Source organism: Panulirus ornatus, chromosome 42, assembly GCF_036320965.1.
Source record: "Panulirus ornatus isolate Po-2019 chromosome 42, ASM3632096v1, whole genome shotgun sequence".
NCBI classification, from domain to species: domain Eukaryota; kingdom Metazoa; phylum Arthropoda; class Malacostraca; order Decapoda; family Palinuridae; genus Panulirus; species Panulirus ornatus.
The window spans coordinates 6,688,847-6,716,561 of record NC_092265.1 but is presented as its reverse complement, the minus strand read 5'-3'; the positions used below and the strand labels follow the sequence as shown (position 1 = coordinate 6,716,561).

General features: G+C 44.8%; 1 protein-coding gene across 1 annotated transcript in view; it reads left to right on the top strand.

Moving 5' to 3' along the window:
* Positions 1-26,027, top strand: part of LOC139761884 (nuclear receptor subfamily 4 group A member 2-like) — a 42,124-nt gene extending 16,097 nt beyond the window's left edge. Inside the window, 5 exon segments of the mRNA XM_071686469.1 lie at positions 13,472-13,587; positions 19,271-20,766; positions 20,894-21,072; positions 21,293-21,372; positions 21,374-26,027. Of these exon segments, the coding sequence (XP_071542570.1) occupies positions 13,472-13,587; positions 19,271-20,766; positions 20,894-21,072; positions 21,293-21,372; positions 21,374-21,550 (2,048 nt within the window). The 3' untranslated portion in view covers positions 21,551-26,027.
* Positions 26,028-27,715: the final 1,688 nt, after the last annotated feature.

Below are 27,715 nucleotides of genomic sequence, written 5' to 3'. Positions count from 1 at the left end.
GGAACATCATCAGTCCTTTTGACAACATAAAGAGAATAGAATCAAGGCTCTGAAGTCTAGGGAGGGGAGACCGCATCTTTCAGACTGTGGCAGAGTTAGGGAACAAGGGTTTACAAGCTGTGTAGAGACCACTTAGTACCAACCGTTCTGCCACCAGTGGGTGGGAGCTATTAAACGGGAAAGCTCTACGAGTAACAGTAACTTTATCAACACAGAAAAGAATACAGGAGACATGCGTCATTCAACCTCAGGGGCCCACAGTGGTCTACCCCAAATCTTGCAGTGCACAGCTCACTTCCTACTAGCACCTACAGTGACCCAGCCCAGTTCTGGTCACATAACATAAAGGCAGCATTTGCGTGCAGATCAGCTAAGGTATTATTAACGTATGGAATATTTCGTAATATGCCCGTATTTCCTTGTACGTATGTATGTTTCCATACTTAAACACATTGTAGTTTTCTGTTTGAGTAAGGAGTTACATATTATATAACAAACATTGAATATTACATCATTTCAGTGTTAGACATGACTGATAGGTTCAAATAATCAGCAGTGAAGTTTTAAGTGAAATGAACATTTTTAAGTGACGATCATTTCTTTGTCGATTGCACTCCCTTGTAGGAATATGTTATCTGATGATTGCTATCGCCTTCTTTTTGCGACAGATGGTTGTTAAACTTCATGGGTCATATCTAAATGCTGATTGGTATTTGAATGTTTGGTATAATGATTTGATTTCAATATAAGTGGCTTTAACGATTCACTCGTTTGAATAACTTTGATAAATTTACTTGATTATACGCCAGTTGCTTTTCCGGAGGACATCTCTAGCTAGTATCTGATGTAAACACATGAAAAGTGTGGGGCCCTTTGGTGCCAATGTGATTAAGATCATACAAGTGTATTCACGGGGAGGCCTTCTCTCCTTTTACTTATTATACCTTCTGCTTTACATTTTCCACTCTTGTCATTTCTTCCTTTCATGTACACATTTATCAGTGCTTACAATAATGAATTTCATTCATACACGTGTTATCACTCACATGCCATTCATCTGCCACTGCATTCATGACACCGAATGCTATTATCACTGTACTTTGAAAGTCTGTTCCATCTTTCATGGCACGCTGTTGCCTTAAATGATTATCCAGGAAAAAAAGCCTTCTCGGTGATAATCACTTTAATCATGGTTGAACCTATATTTGTGTAGGTGTTACTGAAAGCAGTCTGGTTGTACAAACCTGGTGCAAAACTTTTCTCATGTATTCTTTGGTGAACGACTCTCTTGGAGTTCTGCACTAACACTAATTCCGCACATCACCACCCTTTTAACACTGGTCCATTTCAGTATACTAGTAACACTTGGTCCATCAAAGTGTTGGTCATCACTTTTGTCCCTCAGTCAACTTTGAAACCACAACACCGGCTCCTCACATAGCCTCAACAACACAATACTGGTCCTTTGAATAGCCTCGCTACAACATTTGATCCGTAAACATCCTCGCTACAAAAGTACAAGCCCATTAAGACAGCCTTTCCTCCAAGCAGTCCCAGTGAAATAGCCTTCCCCAACGCATGCCCCTGACAATAACCGTATCACTACACCACAGTATTCCAACGAAGCCCATCACTTTAACAGAGGCCCCTTACAGTGGTTATGTCCCCACCACAACTTCGCCAGCACAAGAGAGATCCATCCTGATATCCTCATCACAGAACAAGTTTCTCGCAACAGCCTTGCCAGAACACAACCCCTTACAACAACCTCGCCTCCACAACACAAGCTTCTCATAACAACCTCCCCACAACACACGACTTTTACGATAGCCTCACATCACAATGCGGACACCTCACAAGGGTCCTTGTAAAGTAGCCTCGCCACAACAATACAGGCCCCTTACAATAGCCTCGAAGCAACACACGCCCCTCAGTAGCCTCGCTACAACACACGAACTCTCACGACAGACTCAGGCTTACTGGCACAGTTCAGGCCCTTCGCACCTGTGGTCTCTTGCCACCACAATACAGGCCCCATGATAACAGCCCCGTCACCACAACACGAGCCAACAGCCTCACCAACATAGTACGGGCCCATGATAAAAGTCTCGACACTATAACTCAAATCCCTAACAATAGCCTTGTATCCACATGCGCCTCTCACAACAGCTTCACTACGACATACGCATCTCACAACAGGCTCGCCACCACCTCACTCACACCCTTCACGACAGGCTCGCCACCACACCCTGTTACACCGCATCAGGTCTATCCTTTCACTCGCACTCACCAGCCAATCACATAACAAGAGTGATTCACCATATCAGCATTAGCTTCAAGCACGTGACAGGCATTGATACAGAAAGGCATACGGCGCGCTGTAGACCCCACCCTGGGTTGCTGCTCTGTCTTGTGTAGCGAGAGCCACTGGAAGGACCCCGCGTTGCCAACCTCTGCCTCGTACCTCCCAACACTCTTTATCTCCACGTATCTGATTTAAGGATGTAAACGTCAGGTGTGTTCAATTTCCGTAATAAACTTGAAAAACCATATGAGACAAAAGGCGGTGGTCGCAATTCCAACGGCTTTTTAATCTAAACATTTGCGGTTGCCGGAAATGAGGTCATGAAAGGACGTTTGTCTAAAGTCGGACGCTAAAAGCAGCAGAGGAAACGGTTATCCCTCTTCCAAATTATTGGGAATAAAAATCACTTCCTCGGCTTTGATCGTCAACAATGTATGTGGTTTGTGGGAGCGCACGTGGCTTGGCTAACCTTTGGCTGCAGGTGTGCGGCTTTGAGGTACGTTGGCGGCTGCAGGAAGTACCAGCCAGGAACTGAGAGGCCGCCCGACCCTCTCCACAAGGTTCCGGGATCCTTACTTGTCCTGCAGCCTCTGTCACCGTCCCCGTTGCCGTCCTGGCTGGGCCTGAGGGACCCCAGGGGGAGGGAGGAGCCACTGTGCTCGCTACTGGCACAATTTATGATGACTTTTGTTGTGAAATGCACTATTTTTGTCGGTGTGTCGTTGGTAAACGAAAAATGACGCTATTGGCGGAACGTGTGGCTAGAGCGCTTTGGGATTGGTTGCTCGTGTGAGGCGGCCACGCCTTCGAAAGTGGGTGGAGTCAGGCTGGCCCCACCCCATGACCTGCTGACCCGTCCTCCTCTGCGCATGCGTGGCCACTTGCACACTTGTGAATGATAGCAAAAGTGAGCGGGTGGGGGACGGCGTGGCAGGCGCGCCATTCCGCGTGAAATGAGCCGTTAGTCAGAACGGTACCATCGTGGTGAACACACGTGTAGCCCGGAGCAGCTCGCTCAGGCTGTCCGCCGCCACCACCGCCCTGCACACACCCGCGAAAGTGATATTTCCACATTGTTGGCCGGCCAGTTTTTGCCGGTGCGCCCGTGGTGGCAGTGCTCGCGGACCAACGCCTCACTCCGTCCCCGCCCGGGCCCGCAGCACCACCTCCGCCTCCGACTCCGTCTAGTCAGCCTGGTGGTGCCCGGCCAAGGGTACTGCCTTCGGCACCCCCCACTGCCGCCCCCGCCTACACCACTGAGGTCTACCTGTGACGTCACATATAGCACCGTACCCTATGCTACGGTACGTGTGCATGGCGCCCTGATTACTCAGTATTGGACTTGAAGTAGAGGGAAGTGGATGGTGTCCCCTCTCTCTAGTGTTAAGACAGTGCAATAAGAGTGACAGTTGCAGGATAGTTAGCCTCCACCAGTGCCTCGCTTGTGTTTACCTCCGGGCAGTGTGCATGCCTAGGACACCCTGCGTCCATATATAGAAACCTACAATATCGCTTCCGTCCAACCTTGTTTAGTAAAGTGACTCATCGTCTCGTGTCATGTGTAGAAACTTAGCCACGATTCTCAGAACGACATGAAGGATTTAGATTGACCTCTCCACGACATCTCTGTAAATGAACCTCAACACCAGAGCCACTCTGACTGCCAATGTGCTGCTTGCTGCGCTCCTCCATGCTCCTTGTTGAAGGTAAGGCGAACTTATCTTCGAAGTGACGTCTTCCCTCGCCATGGCCTCTTGCCCATCGCTCGCTCGTGAGCAGACAAGAGTAATGGATTTTTAAACTGCTCTTTACATCATTTTTCGCATCTGAGTCCGTAAACTTCATATATTACATCCACAGGACCGTAAACATAGTGCTTTCACGTGTATCATCCTCCGTCACGGTGAGCAGCGTGCGAAACTTGTCATTTTTAGAGGATAATCGACTGCGGCGGAAGTCGACCATTCGTAGACTGTTCTTAAATGTGCATCAGCCGCCAAACAAGCCATTACAACTGGATTATTGCTGCTCGAGAGAAAGATAAAATGATTCTTGAGTTTCTTGGTGCGTTGTTGCACGGTGAGGATGGTGATTTATATCGGCAAGATGTGCCTGAGTGCATCTTTAACTCGCCTAGCCAGTAATCTTGCCGATGCGTAAAGCACATTTAAGAAATGATCATAGGTGTTAGCTGATTCAAGGGTACTCTGGGAATTTGACAGGTTAGGAGTGTTTGCTCAGATAACCTGATTTGCTTACGTCAACCGTATCATATTTCTGGGTAGTTAATAATCGTCCCCATCCCGTTGCCTCGTCTCACGCTCCAGTAGACGTGATACCAAGATTTTCCTCATCCAATGTCAAACGTTGACAGACACTGAGTGAGACATGTATCAGATGTTACTAGGGGCCCCATGATTAACGTAACGGGTGTTTATCAGTGCCCCCAAGATCCCTCAGTCAGCCAGGAATCATAAGTGCCATTATTACTATTCATAACTGGTTTTTCAGGCGCCAGATGATAATGCAACGACTTCCGTGGCTTCCTGACATCATAACCTGTGTCAGAATGCCAGTAGTATCATGTTGCCATCGTGACCAGCATCCTGTCCAGGGAAAAACACTTATCAATGAATTCAATCACTAATGTACTTTTCTCGCTCCCAACATGCCAGTCAGAGCCAGAATCAGTATCCCCTTATCACTTACGTTTGAACCCTGTGGGATACACCACAATGACAAGGTGAGGTGACCAGAAGTAGGACGTACAGCTGTTAAACAGGAAATAAAGTTAGCAAAAATTGGGGTATGTAGCGACAGATGAGTCAGCAAAGACTGTAAATCAGAGGAAGATGGATGGAGTAGGGGTTAGAGTGCTAGCAGGCTTACAGATGCACGCAAAGTTAATATCTTCAAACTCGGTACTCTTTCGGCGAATCGTGACTTCCTGCTCACAGTGTATATTTAAAGGAAATGCAGGGGTCGAGGAAGGTAATAATTCATGAGTCGCTCGTTGCATGGAGCCCCTTTAAGTTTGTCCTGTGGAATAACCTGGCGAGTTATTTATACGCTCAGCACTATATACACTTTACAAATAAAGTTCCGTTAAACGTCGTATACAGAAGACTACTGCAGAATTGCTTGTGTTCATTGCTCGAGGTAGATTTAGTCTAAGATTGCAAATCTGATTTGGATAGACGATTGTGGACTGGCACCTAATTGCAGAGCTGTCTATGATTGCCGAGTGAGTCCAGCATTTCATATTTGTTTTACGTAATACTGGATGATTCGCGTAGTTTATATGATACTGCGTGATTGGCGTAGTAGTGCAGACTGACTGCTTCTTAATCTTATGTTGGACACTTAGTGTAGGACAGTATTACAGGCACTGATGTCACTGCTGCAGTGCTGATATAGTGCTGGAAGAAATTAGTCTACTCAAGACTTACTATGATCTGTAATTGCTGGCCTGATTGAGAGCAGTACTGCAGAATTAGTTAATCCTTGTTGGCTTTGTTTTGTCTGTTGCTGCTGGATAAGTTAACACCGACACTTCATCATCACCGTGCACTACACCTACAGGAGGATGGGGACAGGGGCTGTGGGTTTGAGAGCTATTGCATTCGTAGATGTAAGATGTTAATGGTGAACATCATCGGGGGTGTAGTGTCCTTAAGGCAGCCTGGGCAAAGTAAAGGAAGGTGTAGCTGGCGGCCGTACTTAAAGCACTTTTTGCATGCGAGTTCTTAGCCCCAATGAAAGCAGTCATGTATGAAGCCCACTCTGGCCAGACCCATGCTTACTGCGTCTTTAGAGCCATGAATAACTATCTCTGGATCATTTTAATACCATCAGATTTACCAGGATGGATAAAAACAAGTCTAGAGGGTTGAATATCTTGGTGCATTCCTTCGGAGACCTATTGTCACAGTGATATGTGTGACGGATCCGACTTGGCATGAATGAACTATTAGTGTTTATCTTACCGCAACTTTGCTTTTTCTTACGCGCGGCAACTGTTGGTGATGCGTGTGTTCATTGTATTTATAAATAACTTTTCTCTCGTCAGTGTTCGTAAGGGGTATGAACCTAGATATATGACTAAACTTTCCATCGACCAAAGTCTCAACTTTGCGTGCCCTCAAGGAGTTTAGACTATCTAGTCAGCGAAACAACTGCATATTTTTTCTCTGTGCCACACGCCGAGCCGTGAAGCACTAAATAAACGTGTCTAAAACAAATAAATCACACTCTTCATAAATGCTTTTCGAAGCAGTTGAGTAAAGCATATATTATGAGAACATGAAGTAACACAAAGGAGATTGATGAACCATTACGTAGCGTATGATGGAACACATTTCTTACACAAACAAGTAGTCCAGTGTGACGGAGCAGGATAATGTAACATTACCTCCGTCACCAGCGAGCCCAGAGCTACGTGTGTAACGCATCAGGGCTTTTGATACTAACGTAGCCTATTATTCCTCATCCCTTAAGCCATCATTACGGGGTTCAGCTACCTCCCTGAACTTGTTCACGGTAGTGTGTGTAGTGGATGACTTTAGGGCTGTGTGTGTGTCTGTCGCATTTTCACTAAATATACTTCACACTGTGTAAGCTATCGTGGTATGATCTTAGAACCCTTACCATATCCGTTAGTATCCTTTGATCAGGAAGAGGTACATGTGTCATTCATATCTTTTCCCCAAAAATGACAAGCTGCAAATTACACCGGCTTCGCTTTAGGGGGAAGGAACCACAGGTAAGAGAACCTGGGTGAGGCAGGATCGTTACTGAGGGAGGCGTTCAAATCCTGTCTTCTCCAAGAGTCTTGGGATCAAGTAACCATGATATTCTGCCGGTATTTTTTAGTTACTCTTACACTCATGTTTACGTTGTGTGATCATTTACGACTGCTGGTAAAGTTGGCTCGAATTTAGTGAAACCTTTCAGCTCTCCATGATGAGTAGAGTCTGGTTGAAAAGCTTTTAGTTACCAACTTTTGTTGCATTGTTCATAGTGACTGTGATGTGCAAAGGGGTTTATCATTTGTAAGATCATCACTGAGCTTTCTCAGACGGTATTGAACATTCATGCTGTTTGGATGTGATCAGAATGTCTAGCTAAGAGTGAGAAGAGTTGGGTTTCCTAGTAGAACTACAATATTAAAGTTAGAATCCTTTATAAAGAAAATAACTATATCAAACTGCGTGGCGTTGAAAATGTATTTTCCGTGTGACAAGGCCAATATTAATATATAAGAACAACGAGAAATATTATTGGAACCTCCAAAACATAAATCCCGAGTGCGTGTTGTTCAACAGCGAGCGATGCCCGCGGCGATTCAGTCTCCCGCGCTTTTTCCATATATCTTAGTCATGCTCCAGTGCTTTTACAGGCGGATTGTCTCCTATCCAAGCTGGTATCTCGGGGGGGTAGTATTCATCTTCGCTCTAGGGTGGGTCGAATCAATTAAAATGCACCAGCACCTGTATTGAATATTGCCTGATAGCCATCGAGGTATACGGGCAACCTAAATTGCTAAATCATCGTCTGGTGACAAAAAAAAAAAAAAATGTTTAAAGATCGAACGTATTCTGTTCGTCCGGAAAGTTTCAAATCCTTAGTTTACTGCATCCGTCCCGTGAGAGATCTGATCGATAGTATCTGCAAATGACCGATCGAAACCGTAACTGGAGCAAAACTTTCTTGTAGTCATGTAGCTGTTAATAAGATTGTTCGTTGGCCATCTTGGCACATCCGTTTTCCCATCATGGAGCATTTTATAGAAATAACGTCAAGTTAACACAGGAGGTCTTCCCTTGTCTTGATCTGGGTGAGCAACAGCTATTGGCAAATGACACATTCGAAGGCCACCTATTCCTTTCCACTTGCATTAGTCATATTCCATTTATGACGATAATTCAGATCTTGACCTAATTTTGGAACAGAGTTGTTAACGAGATCAGGAGGTACATATGTTTAGAAGCCACGTAATCCTGTTATGGTAAAGTCCTGCCTTACGTTGCCTAGCCTCATTTCCCTCAGTTAAAGTGATACTCATCACACACACACACACACACACACACACACACACACACGCACACACACGCACTGATCTGTCTGAGAGATTGAAGTGTATGTGATGGTTTATATTGTGTAAAGTTATTTCAGTGGCATTTGTCTCGACTGTGTTGGTAGTGTAAAGGAAATCGTACATTATAATTGATCCTTGAAGTCACTGGAGAGGAGCAGTTGGAACCAGGGTCACATGAATGTTATCATGGTTCAAGTATATCAGTTTTAACCCACACATTTTATGCTTGGATGAATAACCATACAAGTATTCGTGCTTGGAACTGTGATGTCTTTAGCCAGTTTTAGTCTAGCCCTTCATTAGATAGTCTCATTGTAGGTCTCTCTCTCTCTCTCTCTCTCTCTCTCTCTCTCTCTCTCTCTCTCTCTCTCTCTCTCTCTCTCTCTCTCTCATATATATATATATATATATATATATATATATATATATATATATATATATATATATATATATATATACTTAGACTTACTTATACAGTCTACTTACATAAGAATGTACAACGCTCGATATAAAGGGAAACGCACAGTTGGACGGTGAAGGGTCGTAATACACGTGTGCCCGATCTTAACCCTCCCTGCGGCACCTGGAGTAACCAACTGGTCTATCACATCCCCTACTAGCGTATCATTAGAGAAGCAGCCACATGTTTCGCTTCGAGGGAGAGAGAGAGAGAGAGAGAGAGAGAGAGAGAGAGAGAGAGAGAGAGAGAGAGAGAGAGAGAGAGAGAGAGAGACGTTCAGAAAAACCGGATAGAAATATATATATATATATATATATATATATATATATATATATATATATATATATATATATATATATATATATACTTTCTCATGTTTGTAAGTTGTGTGCGTTCATCATTACTCTTGACTTATTTTGTCCTTTTCACAAGTCGTGTAGGTTTTGCCCTGGTATTACAGCGATCACATTGTTAAAACATGAACAATGTCGCGCCATCATTGTCATCATTTCAATTGGTAGGGGATAGAATAAAGATAAAGAACCCCCAAGGGAAAACTACCACTCTGCATTTTCACCTAATAAAATGTGGGTTACCTTTCCCCGCCACTTTAATGGTGCTGGCATTATTGTGTGGAGTCAACAGGGATGCGACACCAACAACAATAGACACAATAAACCCCTCAATAGACGATATGATCGCGCCGTAACCCCGCTAACCTGAACTCTCTTCCTAGCTCTCCGGCCTTACCATAAGTCTTCTTTACTCCGTACTTGCGTCTCACAGAGCTGGATTTACCTCATAATTCCTCTGCCGTTGCAAGCGTTTAGAGGCAAGGCATGAGTGCATGGAAGGTTTTCGTGTGATAAACTAATGTAAGGACTGGGGTACCGGGCGACGGCGCGTAACGAGCTGATTCGGTGGGTATTCCCTACGGTCTCTGACACACCCCAACCGGTTAGGCAGTCCCGCCTGCTTTCGCTCACACCGGTTAAGTTAATGCGGACACGTAGACGTAGTGCCTTATTATCTGTCCATGGGAGTCTAGTGCGTTATTTCATTTTGCCCCAGTAATATATATATATATATATATATATATATATATATATATATATATATATATATATATATATACGTGTGTGTGTGTGTGTGTGTGTGCACTGATGCTGTTTATTAATCAATTCGCTGCTCTTATTACAAGCTCATTTGTAATGAATTTAGTAGGTCATGGTGTCATCCCACACGAAGGCACACATGTTACGAATATTAAGCAAAATGTCATTATCCGATTTCCACTGCATCCGTCCGAAGCTTGGAGGAACCTGCCTTAGGCCAGCGGTACGGGACGGTCGCGCAGCCCTGGGCGGGAACAAAGCGCTCGCCCGTACACCACAACAAAACTGCCACACTAATATCTCGTCAACAAATTAAAACAAGCAGCCGCGAAATGCCAGCAAATTTATGCTCAAGTCCCATGGGTTCTGGCGTCACGTTTTATAGGAGGGAGCACCGCCTGAGGCCGTCAAACGCTCGCTTGTATCGGTGGCGACAGGTCTGTTGCCCAGGGTTCCATCAGGTCTACCTGTGCGTAGGATACCACGTTTGTGATACACTATCTGAAAAAGAGGGAAGATTTGGCGCCTCAATTCTTAAAAACCTGTCAGCCTAACGTTTGTTCATCACCTCAGATTATTTTTCGTATCATCAGTCCAAAAGTTAAAGTAAATGAACGAGGCTTTGAACGTGAGCAGTCAGCTGTTTCAGGAACGTAAAGGTGTACCTTGCCCATGTCCTCAGCAGGTGCGGATTAGATGTGCAAGTGGTCCCAACACCAGTGAGTTAGGCTTATCATTTGATCCATATCAGCCTTAAATGATGCTGCCTCGTTTCGTGAGTGGTTACGAGAGAGATCAGTGTAATTAATGTGATTGTGGGAGTGATTAGCGTAATTACTTCGGAGTGGATGAACTCTTGGTATTATTTATCCAGGTAATCCTGAGTTTCATCGAAAGCTTTGGGATATACTATCAGCAAGATTCAATAGAATTTGAAAGCTAACCTTTCACGAAGGCTAGTGATTGAAGCTTCAGCTGTCCTGGTGTTAATTCCATTTCTTATGATTTATCGATTGTAAACGAATTAGGTTTCGACTAATCCAGGCTTTAAAGTACTGAAAAGATTTGCAGCAAAACGCGATCATTGGAACTGAAGCAAAAAAGGCTTAGCACACAGTGAAAGCCAAGTTAACTTGGCCAGGAAGATTAAAAACCACTCACGAAAAAAAAAAGTATTGCATGGTCTTGTCCACTACGATATTACTGCAGCCACGAAGGTATAACCTCAAGATTTTTAGTTACCACTAAAAGCTTAGGCATCTTAAGTAACATACAATAAGAACCCTTACTTAGCCTAGCTTGACGCGACTACGATACGAAGTCTTAAAGCCTGTCGCCCCGATTCACTCGCATGCGATAATTTGCTCTTAGCACGAACTTCCCCAAAAGCCTAAATGATCCCATGTGTCACCTTCCACTTGGGCCAGTACAACCAGCTGTTGGCCATGAACGCCGAGGGTAAGTTGAATTAGCTGTCTGCCGAGAACTAGCTATTTACTTTACTTAACCAAGCGTTGTTGAAGTATAACTACAGGAAACGTATTTTCCTATACTGATTACGTTTGCCTTTTTCTTTTGTTTCTCTCGACACCAATCTCCTCTTATCAGCGTTGCACTGTGTGCGAACAAACCCTACGGATTATCCTCACCACATTTGACTTACTGGAAAAAAAAAAAAAGAAGCATATGGACTGTGACTTGTACAGACTCGAGATACATGAACATTTCATGCTTTTTAGATCATTGATAATATGCACGAAAAATCAGTCGCCCTATCCTTACAGAACGATAGCTTACTGTTACCCATACATCGCCAAGTATTAGGTTCAGCATCCGTTTGGTTGGTGTGCTACTGTTGAACAGGTTAGCGTCGGGCACAAGTAGCGATAGACTCTTGTGCCTTATCTGTTGCCTCCTGAGCCTCCCCAAATTCAGCTAATCATTCTTATTTCTAGATTTAACAACAGGTAAGGGTTCTGGGATTCTATTAAGTAGGTTAAGAGTCTGTAAATTGCATCTGACCAATGATCTCCGTGAATCTGTTGATATAAACTTTGGAACATTGATATATTCATCTAAATCGTCGTAATCTCATAAAGTTTCTATGTTAGAGTTCCGTAGCGACATCTGAAGCGTCATGAAATTGACAACGATGTTAGAGATGTTGGCAGGTCAAGCTGTGATCGCACAGATTGAGAGCGTCATGAAGCCGATCTGGTTGGACTTTCTCTCTCTCGGCTGATAACGTCACTGATATTTCTGGGCAGGTGTGCCGGTGTTCATTCATTCCGTCCTTAACATCGTTACGTTTTTCAAGAGCATAGGGATGTAAAGAGCTCCGGAGAAAGACATAAGACTTGTTGTATAGTCATCGTTAGTGAAACGGTGGTTGACCGTCTTGGCATCTAAATCTCAACTTTCACTCTTATCAGATAACAAAGTTAAGACGACTGGTTTATCATTCACATGACCTGCGATAATGATGTCGTTGGATTACTTGAGATATCCACGTCATGGTTGTGAGATGTTCCGGATTTAGTCCCAGTGATAACCCCCCCTGTGTTTGCCCGCCGCGCAGATGGTTCACTCACCGCGCTCCTCCGATCTAACCACTCCAACGCCGACCCGGATATCGATAGACAGTTTGATTCGTGACCCTTCGGGGTAAGTTTCAGTAGCCAAAATCTTGTACCTCGTGACCTGCCGGGTGAAATTCAGCAGCCGAGATCCAGTTATTTTCGTAATGGTAGCATCCTACACGAGTTTCTGACTCTAAAATCGTGTTCGATTCTAATTTCGTGACCCGGCGAATCGTTTCCAGCTCCTGAGATGATGCTAATCCGTGAATACCAGTTTCGATCCGTGGAGTCTTCGTGTACTTCCGTTAGTGACCTGTTAGGCAAAGTTCAGCAGCCGATTGTGTGGTCAGCACCATGATCGTGATTTCCTCTGAAGTTCAGATGTTCACAAGGCTCGCTATCTGTTTACGAGAACGTTGAGAATACAAACTTTTTTCCTTTACTTTTCTGACGTCTCGTTAATCGTTATACAAAGTTTGTGAAATTGACTTTCCGTTTCCCTTAGTAAAATGACTTATGATTACGCATGAATGATCTTTTTTATGCTATAGATTACACTAATTACATATCACTTACCGCAACGGAAAGGAATAAGTTTAAAAGAATTATTAAGGAAACCTTCATCAGATTACCACCTCTGTGTGTATGTGTGTGTGTGTGTGTTGAGATGTTCCTCATAACATATTTATTCTCCATTTCAAGCCAATCACGTTTTCTCATGTAAAAACCTTTTTATGTCTCGTCTACAATGTAACTATCCACTAGGTACAACAATCTTTTGGCCAAATATGCAAGATGGTTCCCCCAAAACAAATGGTTTTTCTGTGGATGTTTCTCCACATGTATGATAATTATCATCTACGTGAATGGGATCCCATTTATACTCCAATGTTAAAATCATATTTTATTTTGCAGGCGTGGACGTGACACAAGAAAGCCCCCTGGCGCCAGACGATACTTCCGCCGTGCCCCATCCTTCTTTCACGCCACCCCATAGCCACGCCCAAAACATGCTCGTCCTCCAACCACAGGTAAACATCGCTCTGACGTCATCACCTACTCGGTGTCGTCACTGACGTCACAGTTGGCCACTGGCACATCCCACCCGTAGAGTCCCATCTTTAAGTCAGGTTGTAACGTCATGGGTTCTTTGTGGCAAAAAAAAAAAAAAAATGAGTAAACAAGAAGTTAAACTTTACGTTCAACCATGATGAAAAACATCTTGTGTTCCCTGTGCGAACTACTACTGACTTAGAGATGAGAAGCTATGGTAAATGGATTTAGTTCTCACTTGATAGAAAGAATGGATTGTCGAATAGGCGTAGTTTTGAACTTGTATTGATGGTAGACTTGATATGATTAGCACCACTGGTATAAGGGCAAGTAGAGGGCACCATTGCCAGCAGTGTTTGTAGTGATTAGAGTTCTTCCTGTATAGTCTATCACAACCTAGTTCTCATAACCTGCAGGTAGATCTCGGAGATACATTAAAAGAAAAAAAAAAAAGAAACTGGAGCCGGATCATGAAGTGTGGATGTACTCGGTCTGCGGGATTCATAAGGCTTTGAGGGGAATCATGGAAAAGTTTGAGAATATTGTTTTGATATAGTGAAGGTGTGTGAGCGACTCCATTTGTCTCCCCCCCCGAGCTTTAAGCCTTGCACGGATCCGTAGAATCTGTAAACGATTTTTCTCTTTAATTCTCGGGGTTTTTTTCTTTCTTTTTTTTTGTACGCACCTGCATTTTTGTTCGGATGTAGGACGGAGGGGAAGCCAAGAGCGTCTAGTAGCTCTCTCGTGAGACCTTGAACAGCAGGCGGGCAAGTGAAGGGTGTGTGTGTGTGTGTGTGTGTGTTGTTGGGGGGGCTGGAGGAGGGAGGAGGGGAGGGGGGGGTATGTCTTGGTGGAAGCACTGCTTGCTGGGCACTGGGTGTGGTTCTCCATGGCCTAGTGCCAATGAAAGTGACAACTCACAGCAAAGTCGAAAATATCCCTGGCGCGCCTAGTGTCACTTTCTCGACGTGTGCGGGAGATTGTGGGCGGGAGCCACGGCCCGCCCCCCATCAGCACAGCCTCACCGAGCATCTTGCTTTTCTTCCCTACCGCACATCCCTACATCCGTGGAGTATCTATTTCAGTCCTAACCATCTGGCGCGAGACGCTTATGATTATCGAAAACGGCTGCGAATAAGCTTGGAGGAACTGCAGTGCGAAAGAGGTCAGTTTTTGCCTGGCCGACCCTATCTTGTAGGATCGGTAATGAGTAGCCTGAGCGTATCGGGCGAGGGCATCAAGGGTCACACTCTTATTGTGGCTGCGGACGACCGACCACAGCGACCCCCATCGACTGTTTTTCAGAATGTTTAGTGCGCCAACAGCGTACGGCGTTGTGTGCTCGATTCCCTGGCGTGCTTGTACAAGCCATCGGCTTCGGAGGATACAGAGTATTTCAACATCTCCATAATAAGATAAGACGTACTTTGTATACGAATGCTTTGAAGCTGGAATTTGTTAGTACCTGATGACTGGTGGCGAGAATGAATTATGGGGCGTGTGAGTGGTGGTAAGCGGAGCTGTCACAATGTATGAGAGTACGCCTTCCCCGGCCTCTTTGGCAACGCAATAATTATCAGTTTCTTGCAAATCATTGATCAAAATTAATATCGACACGGTTAGAAGAAGGAACAGAATACGTAGTCTTTTTTGACAATACATTCATTGTCCGTTAGGCAAAGGCGTTGGGGGGATGGGGGGAAGGTACCCGCCTGGATCGTTCAGCAGGTCTTGCGTCCCCCGTGTGCGGTAAAAATAGACCGAATTCATGTTTTGAATTCTTATCCTGCTGTTATGAACAAACAGCTGTGCTCACCGTTGTTATCTTATGATGAGACCAGGCCCGCTTCTTCTTAAGGCGCGGGAGATTTGGTAGGGTAATGCCGACTATAGGATCTGACGCTGATAGAGGGAATGGATCTGCCATGATGAAGGTAGTCATTGAACCCGGAGGCCGTAAAGAGGAGCGGACAGAGAAGATCAGACAGGTAGCTGTGTTGGAGCTTGCAGCCAACGTCTGCCAATTACTGGGGGCGGGTGAGCAGGCATGGCAAGGCTGACCCGGGAGAAAAAGTGGACGTTGTCGTGAGCCGGAGAGAGAGAGAGAGAGAGAGAGAGAGAGAGAGAGAGAGAGAGAGAGAGAGAGAGAGAGAGAGAGAGAGAGATCCACCCAGTCGCCTCCCCACCACGCCTCTGAAATCGCCTCATTGCCCACGCCTGCGATCCCTCTTATACCCTCATGATACCCACGTCCCCTAAACATATTCCTCTGCATAAATCAGCGACTTCATGTGTACCATTATCGACTCCGACGTATTTTTCCCCGATGCCACATCCCTCAATACTGCGAATCGTTTCGACCATACACTCCCTTTTTTTTTTTTCCTCCCGTTCATCTACTCAGCCTCCTACATCCAACCGCACAGTACCCACGCACCTCTTCCTATTGCGTCGAGTATTTTACATACATCTTACGTGTTGATATCGAACCGACACGCCTTTCGTCAGCACGAAAGGTAAGATAATCCTCGTCCTCCGTCCGGTCGCAAATAGTCTACCAGGACTGGCCAGAAGAGCCGTCCAGAGCGATACGTCTTGACGTCATAGCATCGTCTCGCTGGCTGACGAAGTCACAGCCTATTATCCCCATTTATCTTAGAGTCCCGGATGACCGTATATCATAGTCTCAGTGTTTGGATCGAAGGAAAGGGAGCTCCCACATCTGTTTCTCCATTTATCAATATATCATATATTCATGATATATATAATGATAATTACAAAATAGGTACTTTGTAGTACCAATGGGGTAGAGTTACATATAGTCATCACTTGATATTCGGTGCTAGAAGTACTCATATATCAGTAGAGATGATCTGTGATCTTGAACTGAAGTGATATACTGTTAGAGGAGAGGACAACAGGGGAAATAAGGAGCAGATACGCCATTCCTGGCAGCTTAGTAAAGTAGATTAGATTGCGGCGTTATTTGTAGAAGATAGTGAGGCTATTGATTATGAGGAATAGATAGTGTAGATGGTAGAAAGGCCAGATTGCTCTCCTGGGTAGATAATCTACGAGAATAGTTAGGAATTATAAGAGATATTTCTTCATTGATTTGCCTGATCATATATCCGTTATTAATTTCCTGCCACGAGTTACAGACATGCACGCTAAGCCTTGAAGGCCTCTTCCCCCGGCTGCTGCCCGGGAGGGGGGAAGGGGGACAGAGCCAAGGACCTCACCCCCCCTTCCTCCTCCCCGTATCCCAAGCCCGCATCCTCTCCCACCCACCCACCCACCGCCCTCCACACCCAGTTAGAAACTTCGAATCCTCTGTTGTCATTCATTTGATGCTTTGTCCAAAGGATTCGAAGTACTGAGTCAAGTCTTGGAGTATCAAACTTCACAGTTATGAGTCACTTTATATGAGAGGTCTTGTGTATAGCGTAACCTTGACATCCATCGAGCCCGCCCCTCCCTCCTTCTCACCAGTGTGCTTGTATCCTTTACCTTCCCCTGTAGTGCTTGCGCCTGTGCTCCCGCTTAACTGGTGTTTAGGTGGGTGTGCGTGTGCGTGAGGGGCGTGCCCGCGCGTGTGTGTTTGTGTGCACATCATCATCTTGTACCTGCATTTGGTTGGCACATTCACATTATTCACGTTAGTTTTGCTTTACCCTTCACCAGCCACCACCACCACCATCATGTGTACGGTTTACCATAAGCTATGATTATCATGATTATTATCCTTTTTGTTGCTGTACCATGATTCTTGTGCTGTACCTCCCACTCTTCTATATATTTTTCATTTCTTTTATTTCCTTTTATTTTCTGTTCATGTTCCCTAGTCCGGTGCATGGCTAGCTGATCCTGTAGTGTTTTGAGTTGTGACGACGGAGCTGACAACGTGAGGATGGTTTAGCTGGCTCCCCAACAGGGAGGAGTGAGTGAGATGAGAGTTTCTGTGTGGCAGAGCCAGCGAGTAGTAGTGCTCTCCACGAGAGAGAGAGAGAGAGAGAGAGAGAGAGAGAGAGAGAGAGAGAGAGAGAGAGAGGGAAAGAGTGGGAGAAACAGAAGTAAATAGAGAAAATGAGATAGAGATATAAGGAAAAAAAGAGTTGGAAGTGAAATTAAAAGAGGAAAAGACACGGAGAGACTGAAGGTAAGAAAAAAAAAAATGAGGAGAGAAAAATATAAGAGATGATGAAAAGTATTGTGAAATAGAGAGAGAAGGAAATCGTTTGAATGGAAGACGGAAAGAGTCAGACAAGTTTTAGGGCATGAAAGGAAGGAGAGAGAGAGAGAGAGAGAGAGAGGAGTATTTGAGGTCAGTATGACGGAGGAGAGAGAGAGAGAGAGAGAGAGAGAGAGAGAGAGAGAGAGAGACTGACTGACCTAGGGTTGGACTTTCCACGCGGCCGTGAGCGGCTGGCTGGCCCACTGGGTATCTGCTGGCCGGCAGAGCAGAGGTCGTACTCAGCAGCAGTAGTACCGGCACCTACATCATCAGTTCTTCACCTCGCACCACAGAAAGCTTCTCTGCCCTCAGTTGACTTTCGTGTTTTTACTTTTCAGTGAAAGATATTGTGAGAGAAGTATGATTCACCATTTTTTTTTTTCCACTTAAAAAAAAAAAAGTTTCAAGAATATATTTTTTGAATCACTTTCACACACAAAAAAGAATGTAGTGAGCAGTTTGTGATTTTGAAGTAAGCACTTAAGATTAAAGTAGAGATATTTTGATATTCATACTCAGAAATATATAGATATATTTCATATTCTTTGTAAGGGAGAACACGAGAAAACCCAGCTTGATACATTAGAGATAACTATTGGCTCACTGCTTAACCCATGTCCACAACAACATATATCAATAATCCTTTTGAAGTGGGGCGTCGCAGCGGAGTGTTGATCCAGCAGTTTACCGCGTGGCCGAGACTGTGGGCGTGGCGAGGGCGTCTCGCTCACCGCCCACCGCCGCCACGCCCCCGCCCCACGCCCACCTGTATCAGTGCCGTGGGTGTGCCGCAGCAAGTGCAGGCCGGCACTGATGGGGCGAGAACTGGAGTACCGCGGCAACAGCTCGCCACACCACGACATGGAGGACAAGCCACCCAGTAGGTCGCCCTCGCCGCCGCATTCGCTGGCCACGCTCCTCCCCGTCAACCTCAGCATCTCCACCTCCCAGGCTCTCGTGGTGGTCCCAGCCCTTCCGCCCTCAGTCTGCTCCACGCCCATCTCCGTCACGCCCGTCCTTCTGACCACTGAAGCGCCCACCCCGCCCGTGACGGCCAGCCTGGTCAGCTCGGAGGACCGTCCAGAGGGCAGCAGCAGCGTTGCCGCGTCGCCAGAGCCGGTACGCACCACCCACGCCCGCACCCACTGTCCTGCGGCACAGTGTAGGTGGCGACCAGCCGCAGCGCCGCGTGTTACGCCCGTGGCTGCTGAGGTTTCCTCATGCCGCAACCGCACACTGCATGACAGCTGCTGCTGCTACTGCTGCTGCTGCCGCATATTAGTATGCTGATGTCTGCTCTTGCTCGCACCCTCTTTATTCTCTTCTCTTTTTCTCTTGATGTCATTGCATGTTTTCGCATGATCTGTGTAGGCGTGTGTTTAGGGGTGTACCAGCCCAGTGCTAATATACTTCTTCTCTGTCCACAGCAGTCGCTCCTCCACCCGAGTGTGGCTGAGGCTCTGTCGGCATCGTACGGCCTCACCACCTCCTTCGGCGACGACTCCCTCAGTGGGACGACCAGCGATGAATTTAAGTTAGGATCAGCGTTTACAGCGACGCCTGCGCCCAGCTATGGCGAAGGTAGTAGTGAAACCCCATTCAATGAAGTCTTCCAGGCTGACTACCTACTGGCTGCGCCGCCACTAGAGGACCTAAAGCCTGTCATTACTCACCCACCTTCGGGAACACCGCCGCCAGGCTCCCCGGGCCAAGCGGCCTCCACGCCCGTATCAACGACAGCAGGTGGAGCCGCAGCTCTACCCAGCTTCCAGGAAACATACTCACCGAGATACAGACCGCTGGGCTCCAGTGAAGTTTTCACCTTTAAGACAGACGAAGGGAGACCTGCAGAATACCCGCAGCCCCCACCAGCTCACCAAGCCTTCGCTCATGCTTCCCCGCAGCACCAGCAACAACAGCCACAGCTACAACAGCAGCCGCAACTTCCTCAACAACAGCAACAACAACCAACACCGTCTTTTGAGGCATATACCCACGCGTCACAAGTGTATGCTCGACCTGCGCCATACCCCAGCCCCTCAGTGCCCGTCAGCCATGGGTACAGCGGTCCCTCCAAGGCCTTCGGCGGTGAGTTCTATCCCGCTGCGGCCACCTACGACCCTCTGCAGCCCCTGCACCCCGAACAGTATCTTCGTCCTTCAACATCCCACCACTACACCGAGATGGCGGCAGCCTCCACCTCCAGCACACCACCTGTGTCTTTCCTTGGCCGCAAAGGAGCCGGCGAACATATTGACCCTGCTCTAATGCGACTTCACGCTCCCCCTATGTCCACCGCCCGCCCGGTGTCGGAGCAGAAGCCACAGTCACCAGCGCAACTGTGTGCAGTGTGTGGAGACACTGCTGCATGCCAGCACTACGGTGTCCGCACTTGTGAGGGCTGCAAAGGATTCTTTAAACGTACCGTCCAGAAAAATGCTAAGTATGTGTGTCTTGCCGACAAGAACTGTCCTGTTGACAAACGACGACGTAATCGGTGTCAGTTCTGCCGTTTCCAGAAGTGTCTGGTTGTAGGTATGGTGAAGGAAGTAGTCAGGACTGACAGCTTGAAAGGTCGGCGAGGTCGCTTGCCAAGTAAGCCCAAGAGCCCACAGGAGTCTCCCCCGTCACCACCAGTGTCACTCATCACAGCCTTGGTGAGGGCTCACGTCGACACCACTCCAGACGTGTCAAACCTCGACTATTCACAGTACAGAGAACCTTCCAACGGCGCGGAATCGCCTTCCACGGAGGCAGAGAGAATCCAGCAGTTCTACTCCCTCCTCACCTCCAGCATCGACGTCATCCGACACTTCGCGGAGAAGATTCCGGGTTACCACGACCTGGCCCGCGAAGATCAAGACCTTCTGTTCCAGTCAGCATCCCTTGAACTCTTTGTCTTAAGAGTCGCATACAGACTTGTGTAAGTAGCTACCTCAAACTTATGCATGCGTATTTCTCATGTCATGAAATTTATATACACATAGAATCACATATCAGTAATAAAGAGGAATTTCTTGGGGACTAATGTGGTCTTATCCCTCTTCCAGGAGCAACCCAGACGAGACAAAGTTCGTATTCGACAACGGCCGAGTGTTGCATCGTACTCAGTGCGAACGGTCCTTCGGGGAATGGTTACAGGGCATCCTCGACTTCTCGGCCTCACTAAAAGCAATGGAATTGGATATTTCTGCATTTGCTTGTCTCTCAGCCCTGACAATCATTACAGGTGGGTGTACTCAGTAGAGTGTCTTGTGTTTGTTGAGATACATGCTTGTAAATAGATATTTGTGAACATGCATTTACATGTGTACTAAAAGATGTTAAGGCCTAAATGTTTACACATATTTATGCTGACATTCCTATTCAGTTACGTGTATGTTGTATCCATGTCTCCACACCAAATTCCCTGTCCTCTTCGATCACTGACGTTCGACTTGCATCCGCAGAGCGACACGGACTTAAGGACACCAAGAAGGTGGAACAGCTACAAATGAAGATCATAAGTTCCCTTAGAGACCATGTCACCTTACAACGCGGAAGCGCAGAAAAAGCCCCACTACTTCTCTCGCATCCTGGGCAAGCTGCCTGAGCTGCGGTCCCTCTCCGTACAAGGACTTCAGCGGATCTTCTACCTCAAGTTGGAGGATCTGGTCCCTGCCCCTCAACTCATAGAGAACATGTTCGTCTCGAGCCTTCCCTTCTGAATTCATAAGAAACTACCGAGTCTTCACTTTACTGCCATGGGCTCACGAAGCTTCCTCTCTGTCGCTGCACCTCCATGGTCGACCTCCAGATGAAGATGTAGGGCCTCGGCTGCCCTCGAGCCGTGGCCCTCTAACACGGGTGCAGTTGGTGGCCCCATCAGTCGTCTCTGACCCCCGATTCCAAGACCTCGTCCTCCCGCCAGGAGCCACCTCTGCCCACACGCCCAGATACCAAATCTAGCCCCATGTATATTGGGTGTTTCTCAGCAAGAAACCCCAACCAGGAACACAGGACCTACTCCCCAAGTTGTCTCTCCCTCGATGAGTGACACACGTTGAAACTGCCTAGAAGTGCTTTGTTTTTAAAGCTGGCACGTTATAATGAAGGGGCAGCGCATGCACACACACATAGTTTATTTACAGACTTTACTAAAGTATAAAAAAGCAGTGTTATTTTTTAATAATCGGTATAAGCTGGTTGGATGAAGGACACGAGGCACCAGGCGAGTACGAGAGAACGCTCGGTGGTGTGCGCTTGTCAGACTTGTCACATAGGCGGAACGCCTTGACAAACTAGTCATTCTGTGATTTACTGGAAAAAAAAAAAAAGATTTTGAAGGATGAGTAATGAGAATATTGTTTATACTTTGAGCTCAGTAAAGCTTGATTACGTATTTTTGTAATTACTTTTAAGTCAAACCTAGGATAGTCTGAAATACAATATTTTCGGCCTTACCTTGTGCATAGGTAATTGTACAAAACCTTGTAGATAAATACTGATATACACTCCGAGTCGCAGCAAGGCGTATTATACAGTTAGTGTAGGATACGCATCATGACAAGGACCAGTCCTAGCAACCGTGAGCAGAAGTAACAACATGATAAAGAATTGATAAACGAGTTCTTTGGTTACTGGCAACATTATGGCACGTAAGTCCAGCTTACGTACCCATAAACCTTGTGCTGCTGTGGTCGTCTCTCTTGCCTCCGTAATGCTACTTAGTCAAGTGGTTTCTGTTGCAAGTTTGTAAGGAATATAATGTATATGATTAGGGTGTCATGGATTGATATTTTTTATACTGGAAATCCCGCGTACAACTCGTTAGCCCTAACCTTCAATGGTGCTGCCATCGTAGCATTCCATCAGGAAAAGTAGACGATAGTTTTAGTTCGCATTACTATTACTAACCAATCTGCACGGTTACTTGGACTGCCCTTTTTACCTGCATCCTCTATGGTCAAAACCATTCTTCAGCAAGAAGACTGTAAGAAGTAACCCTAGGATGGATGCAAACTCCTCTAGGGGGCAATGGTTGCCGAGTTTTGTTTACAATACGCTGCTGCTGCATGTCGTCTCCGTTGACTGTCTTGCCCCGGTGATAATACTCTAGAGTAACTTACTAACGCTTTTTTTGGTCTAGCTGGGAGTTACATGCAAGGGTTTCAAGTTCCCCCCAATGTGCTGCTAGAACTAATTTTTTCCTGTGGAAGTTTTTGAGTACCTGTAGACAGAACGCGGCGCCCGTCTGTAACCCTGCTAAAGAGAGTTTATTGTCGTTACGGCTGCAAGCCTATATGGTGTCCCAGTTTTAACGTTGTCTGGTCACTGTTTTGCCTATTATGTTTTAGTCAGTATTATGTGTCATTTCGTGTCATATATTCAGTGTTTACAATTTCTTCAACGTAACGTCCACTGAATCCAATCCACCCGAGGGGAGGGCGCCCCGGGCTCACGAGATGTGAGCTGCTACTGGTCGTCTGCACACCACAGGTCACTGTCGAACAAATCCACTAAGGGCGACCAAAAGGTGTGGTGGGCCAGGGTCCCTCTCCCCACGTCTTCTGTCTTACGTTCACTCCCATCACTAGTTTCCATAGATGAACAGTACGAGATTAAGTCATATATACATATATGATTCCACAACGCCTCTAGCCAAACAACACGACAAACTAGTGAAAACGATACCTATCTACATGTCCAAAGAAAGTATAATGAATCCCCAAGTAAAAACGGAATTCCAAAGATATTGGTGTCCAATAAGATCTCTTGTTGTATAATTGTTTTTGAATGACAATCCAAGATTTATTCTTCAGTTTATGCCTAATTTACGTCTGTGGTAGCATTTTGATGTTTCATCACAAACTGTTTTCACAACACATACCTGCACACACGGGCAGATGGCCTGTAACGAGTTAACGAAGTTCGGCCGTGGTCGTTCTTCCAGTACAAGTGTTTGTTCACGATATGGTGAAGTCTCGCCTTGAGGGAGTGATAGGTTTGCAATCCATGACAATTTTACCAGTAGTAAGGTATTGGAAAGGTACTGAGGTCATCTGAACTCGTGTGTATAGTATATATTTTTTGCCTTCAGCTTCTTTGTAGCAATAACCTGGAAGAGAGAAGGTTTGTAGTCCCGCGCCTCCTAACTGCTTTGGCCAGATTCGGATCAAAAGTTTGTCGAGTGTCTGAAGTTAAGTTGTATTTATTTGTGATGATTAGCACTGTGAATGTGAAGATGAAAAAAAAAATATATATATTGGTGCTTTTTTCAGTAATCTTAGGAAAGAGCATGTATACTACAGACAGACTACTGGCCTAGCAAACATACAAAGGCGGGTGTCCGTAACCCATTTCTCTCTTCCCTGTGAATTGCGGTTGCCATATCATTGAAACGATCCTGTGCAAGTATCCATATTTTCTACTGCCGTCTCTACTTGGCCACACCTTTTTGTGACGTCCGCTTATAGAGTTATCTTTGTTCTATAAATATATATATAAATAAATATATAGTAAATATATATATATATTACAGGCACCGATCGTTACAATGAATGTGGCATTCGCACAGCCCAGCCACTCAAAAGCCGACTTTTGTAATTACTTTTGATCATAAATGCACCTTCTTATTTCCTTTTTGGTATATTATCAGACGTGATTCATGATGAAGTTCTAGTAAATTGATTTGGTAATTTGGATGTTAGTTCTCGGCAGCGTGTGGCTGGTCTGTGCCCGTACCGACAATGTTACCAGTCAAGCAGAACCTATTCTAGCCTTACATGTGGGTTACCATCTGTTTTTAAGAATAATAGTATAATATATAGAATAATTCTAGTTGGAGATGCTTCAGACATACATGGTCCTGTCGCGTTGAGCATAATCATTGTCTTCAGATCATATGTATGTGAGTAAAGTAATTTATTTTTCTGTCCAACCTCGATATTGATTGTATATAGTTCGTGACACGAAAGTGGTCAAGCTAAGAATTTTTTAAAAGAAGTTATTTTCACCGCCATTTTTGTGCTACGTTCGCTGTGTGGGTGGCAGCGTCTGTTTGTCTGTCTACATTTGTTTCTAGTTGGGTGTCAGAGGATAATAACCTCTATAAAGTTTTTGATAAGGCTGAGTATCCTCAGAGTTTTAAACAAAATGAATAATGGATTTTCAGCCTAAGTGCCCGACTATGTATACTACTTTTTTCCGCATCTGAACGGTCCAAGTGTCTTAATGACGTCATATCATCTGAGATTTCAAAAGGGGAGAACCTGGTTTCTTTTTTGGTGTATTGAGTCATACCGAGTCATCATAATGTGTGTATAAGTGTTCATGTAATTGTTAACGCCTACATGTTGAATAAAATTTCTCTTGTTGTCATGGAAACGCGTTATGTTATTCATCTTACAATGAAGGAAATGTTTTTTGAAATAATGCCTAGCCTGTATGGGCTCCTTTCTAAATAAGGGTTCACTCACGTAGTATATTAAAAGGTAACTTATTTTTTCATGGATTTGGATAAATTGAAAATGTCACTGATCTCACAACCATTGGACCTGCAAAAGAACTTTAGTGCACTTTTAGGATAAACAAAAAAAAGTTTGCAGAGAGAATACATGTAGAAAGGTCAGTCATTCATATATATATATATATATATATATATATATATATATATATATATATATATATATATATATATATATATATATATATTAAATTTTGTGCATATACAAAAACTATTACCCCAACAATTCCTTTCAACGTATGTTTCCCAATTTCCCATAACCACTTTCCCCTGTACACCCTGCTTCCTACCCCCACATCCCTCCCATACACTTCCTTACACCTTTGTCCCTTCGGGTTGTCCACACTTGTGATATCAGAGTCATTTTGTAGATGTAACTGGCCCGTCAGGAGGGTCTTAGAAAGGCCCTTTCAGGAGGCCCTCTGAAGACCTCTTCAGGAGGTCCTCTAAAGATCTCTCTAGGAAGGTCGTGTGAAGATCCCTCCAGGAGGTCTTATGAAGACCCCTCCAGTAGGTCCTGTAAAGACCCCTTAAGGAGGTCCTATACAGACCTCTCCCGGAGGCCCCATGAAGACCCATGCAGGTCTTAAAACGGCCCCGACAGGAGGTCTTATAATCGCCTGTCTCATCTGCTGTTCCCACTTTTCCTATTTTTGAGATAATATAATTGAAAGAACTAATTTGTGGTGTTTGATTCTTTCCTTTGATGATACCAGAAGATCCAACGGATAATTTTTTTTCACCAATCTTCACTATGAAGCGCGGGAGCAAACAGTGAAAGCCACAAACAGAAGCTGTGATGGTGAAAAAGAAATCATTGATAACAAGATTATGTCTTATAATCTTTGAAATAACTTCAGTGTCGAGAAGCGAGTCATAAGAAAAATGAAAAGTAATCTTTGAAATAACTTCAGTGTCGAGGAGCGAGTCATAAGAAAAATGAAAAGATTATTGTGAATTTTTAGAGAAAACTCTAACAAAATAGATGATATAATCTATTATTATATGGTAATTGGAAATCAACAACTTTCCAAAACTTGATAAATAATCGGCATTGGGTGACTTAATGGAGGTAGAATGACAAGCACGATCAACTCACTTCAATTGAAAATGTTTACATAATCTCCAACGAATTTTCTTTCACGTAGTATGATATCGTTTTGATAGACTATCACGTTTTCGAGGGTATTACGGTATCAATATTAAAGTTGGTATGGTCTGAAGAAGTCAATTTTGTTAATATCCCCTCTAAAAATTACCGGGTTATAAGACATATGCACCTTCTAATGCTACCAAACCATTTGTGTAAATGATTTTCTTTAAACCAGTGGATATTGTTCCGTACGTTTAGCCCACCACCAGTCGGTTAAAAGTCATAATTAACATTGCTGTGATTGGGATACACATTCTCCCGTAACCTTTCCTTACTGAGCTCAAGCAAATGTTTATGGAAGAAATTTCCGATTGCGTTTACGGAACTATGATATTCATTTCGTCCGTGATACACCCATCTCTCTTTATGGAACACATATAACAAGTGTTAAATGATATTCATATACTTATTGTTCCACACCAAAAAAAAAAATACCTTGCATTTTATGTATGGTTCAACAAGGCATCCTCATTGCCTGCCATATAACTGGGTGTGAAGCGATTTTTAAAACTTCTTTTTGGTGGTCTATGACATCGGTATACGGTCTATGTTGATGCCACTACGCATATATTTTGTGCTCTTTGACATATCCTCTATATAGTAGTTATAGCATATGATCCATCAAAGATTAGCTGCTCAATATACTACATCTGTCGGGTATGCTCTGGCCTGCTCAAGTTCCACATGGTAGACTACTAGGTTCGTCAGACAGTTCAAGAGTAATGAACATGTAAGTAGTTAGCAACGCTGATTTATTATTTACACTGCTCACCCGTCGTTTATCAAGCATTAATCAGTCCCTCTTAAATTCAGACCGTAATGGTGTGAGGTTATGATACATCTAATTCACAGGTTGTGGACTTACGAGTCCCATTTCTCTTCTCGGGACGCCAGAGATACATACAACTTTTTTTGCATCGACAAACTCACCAGCACTTTCGCTCCCAGGCTAACTCTATTCTGTATGATTATGGGTATATGAAGTCTTCGGTAAACAGAAATTCACGAAACCTGAAATTGATTTAATCCTATGGGTACAGAATCTGCAATACTCTTCTAAGAGCAATGGCAATAAATGGTAAGTGAAGTACAGACGACATAGTCTGCAGGAAGAGTGCCATCTATGATCAGAAAATCTTACTACTGATGAAAATGTCATGTATACTGGATCACGAGTTACTCTTCTGTCTTGATATTATGGTGAGTGTGATTAGA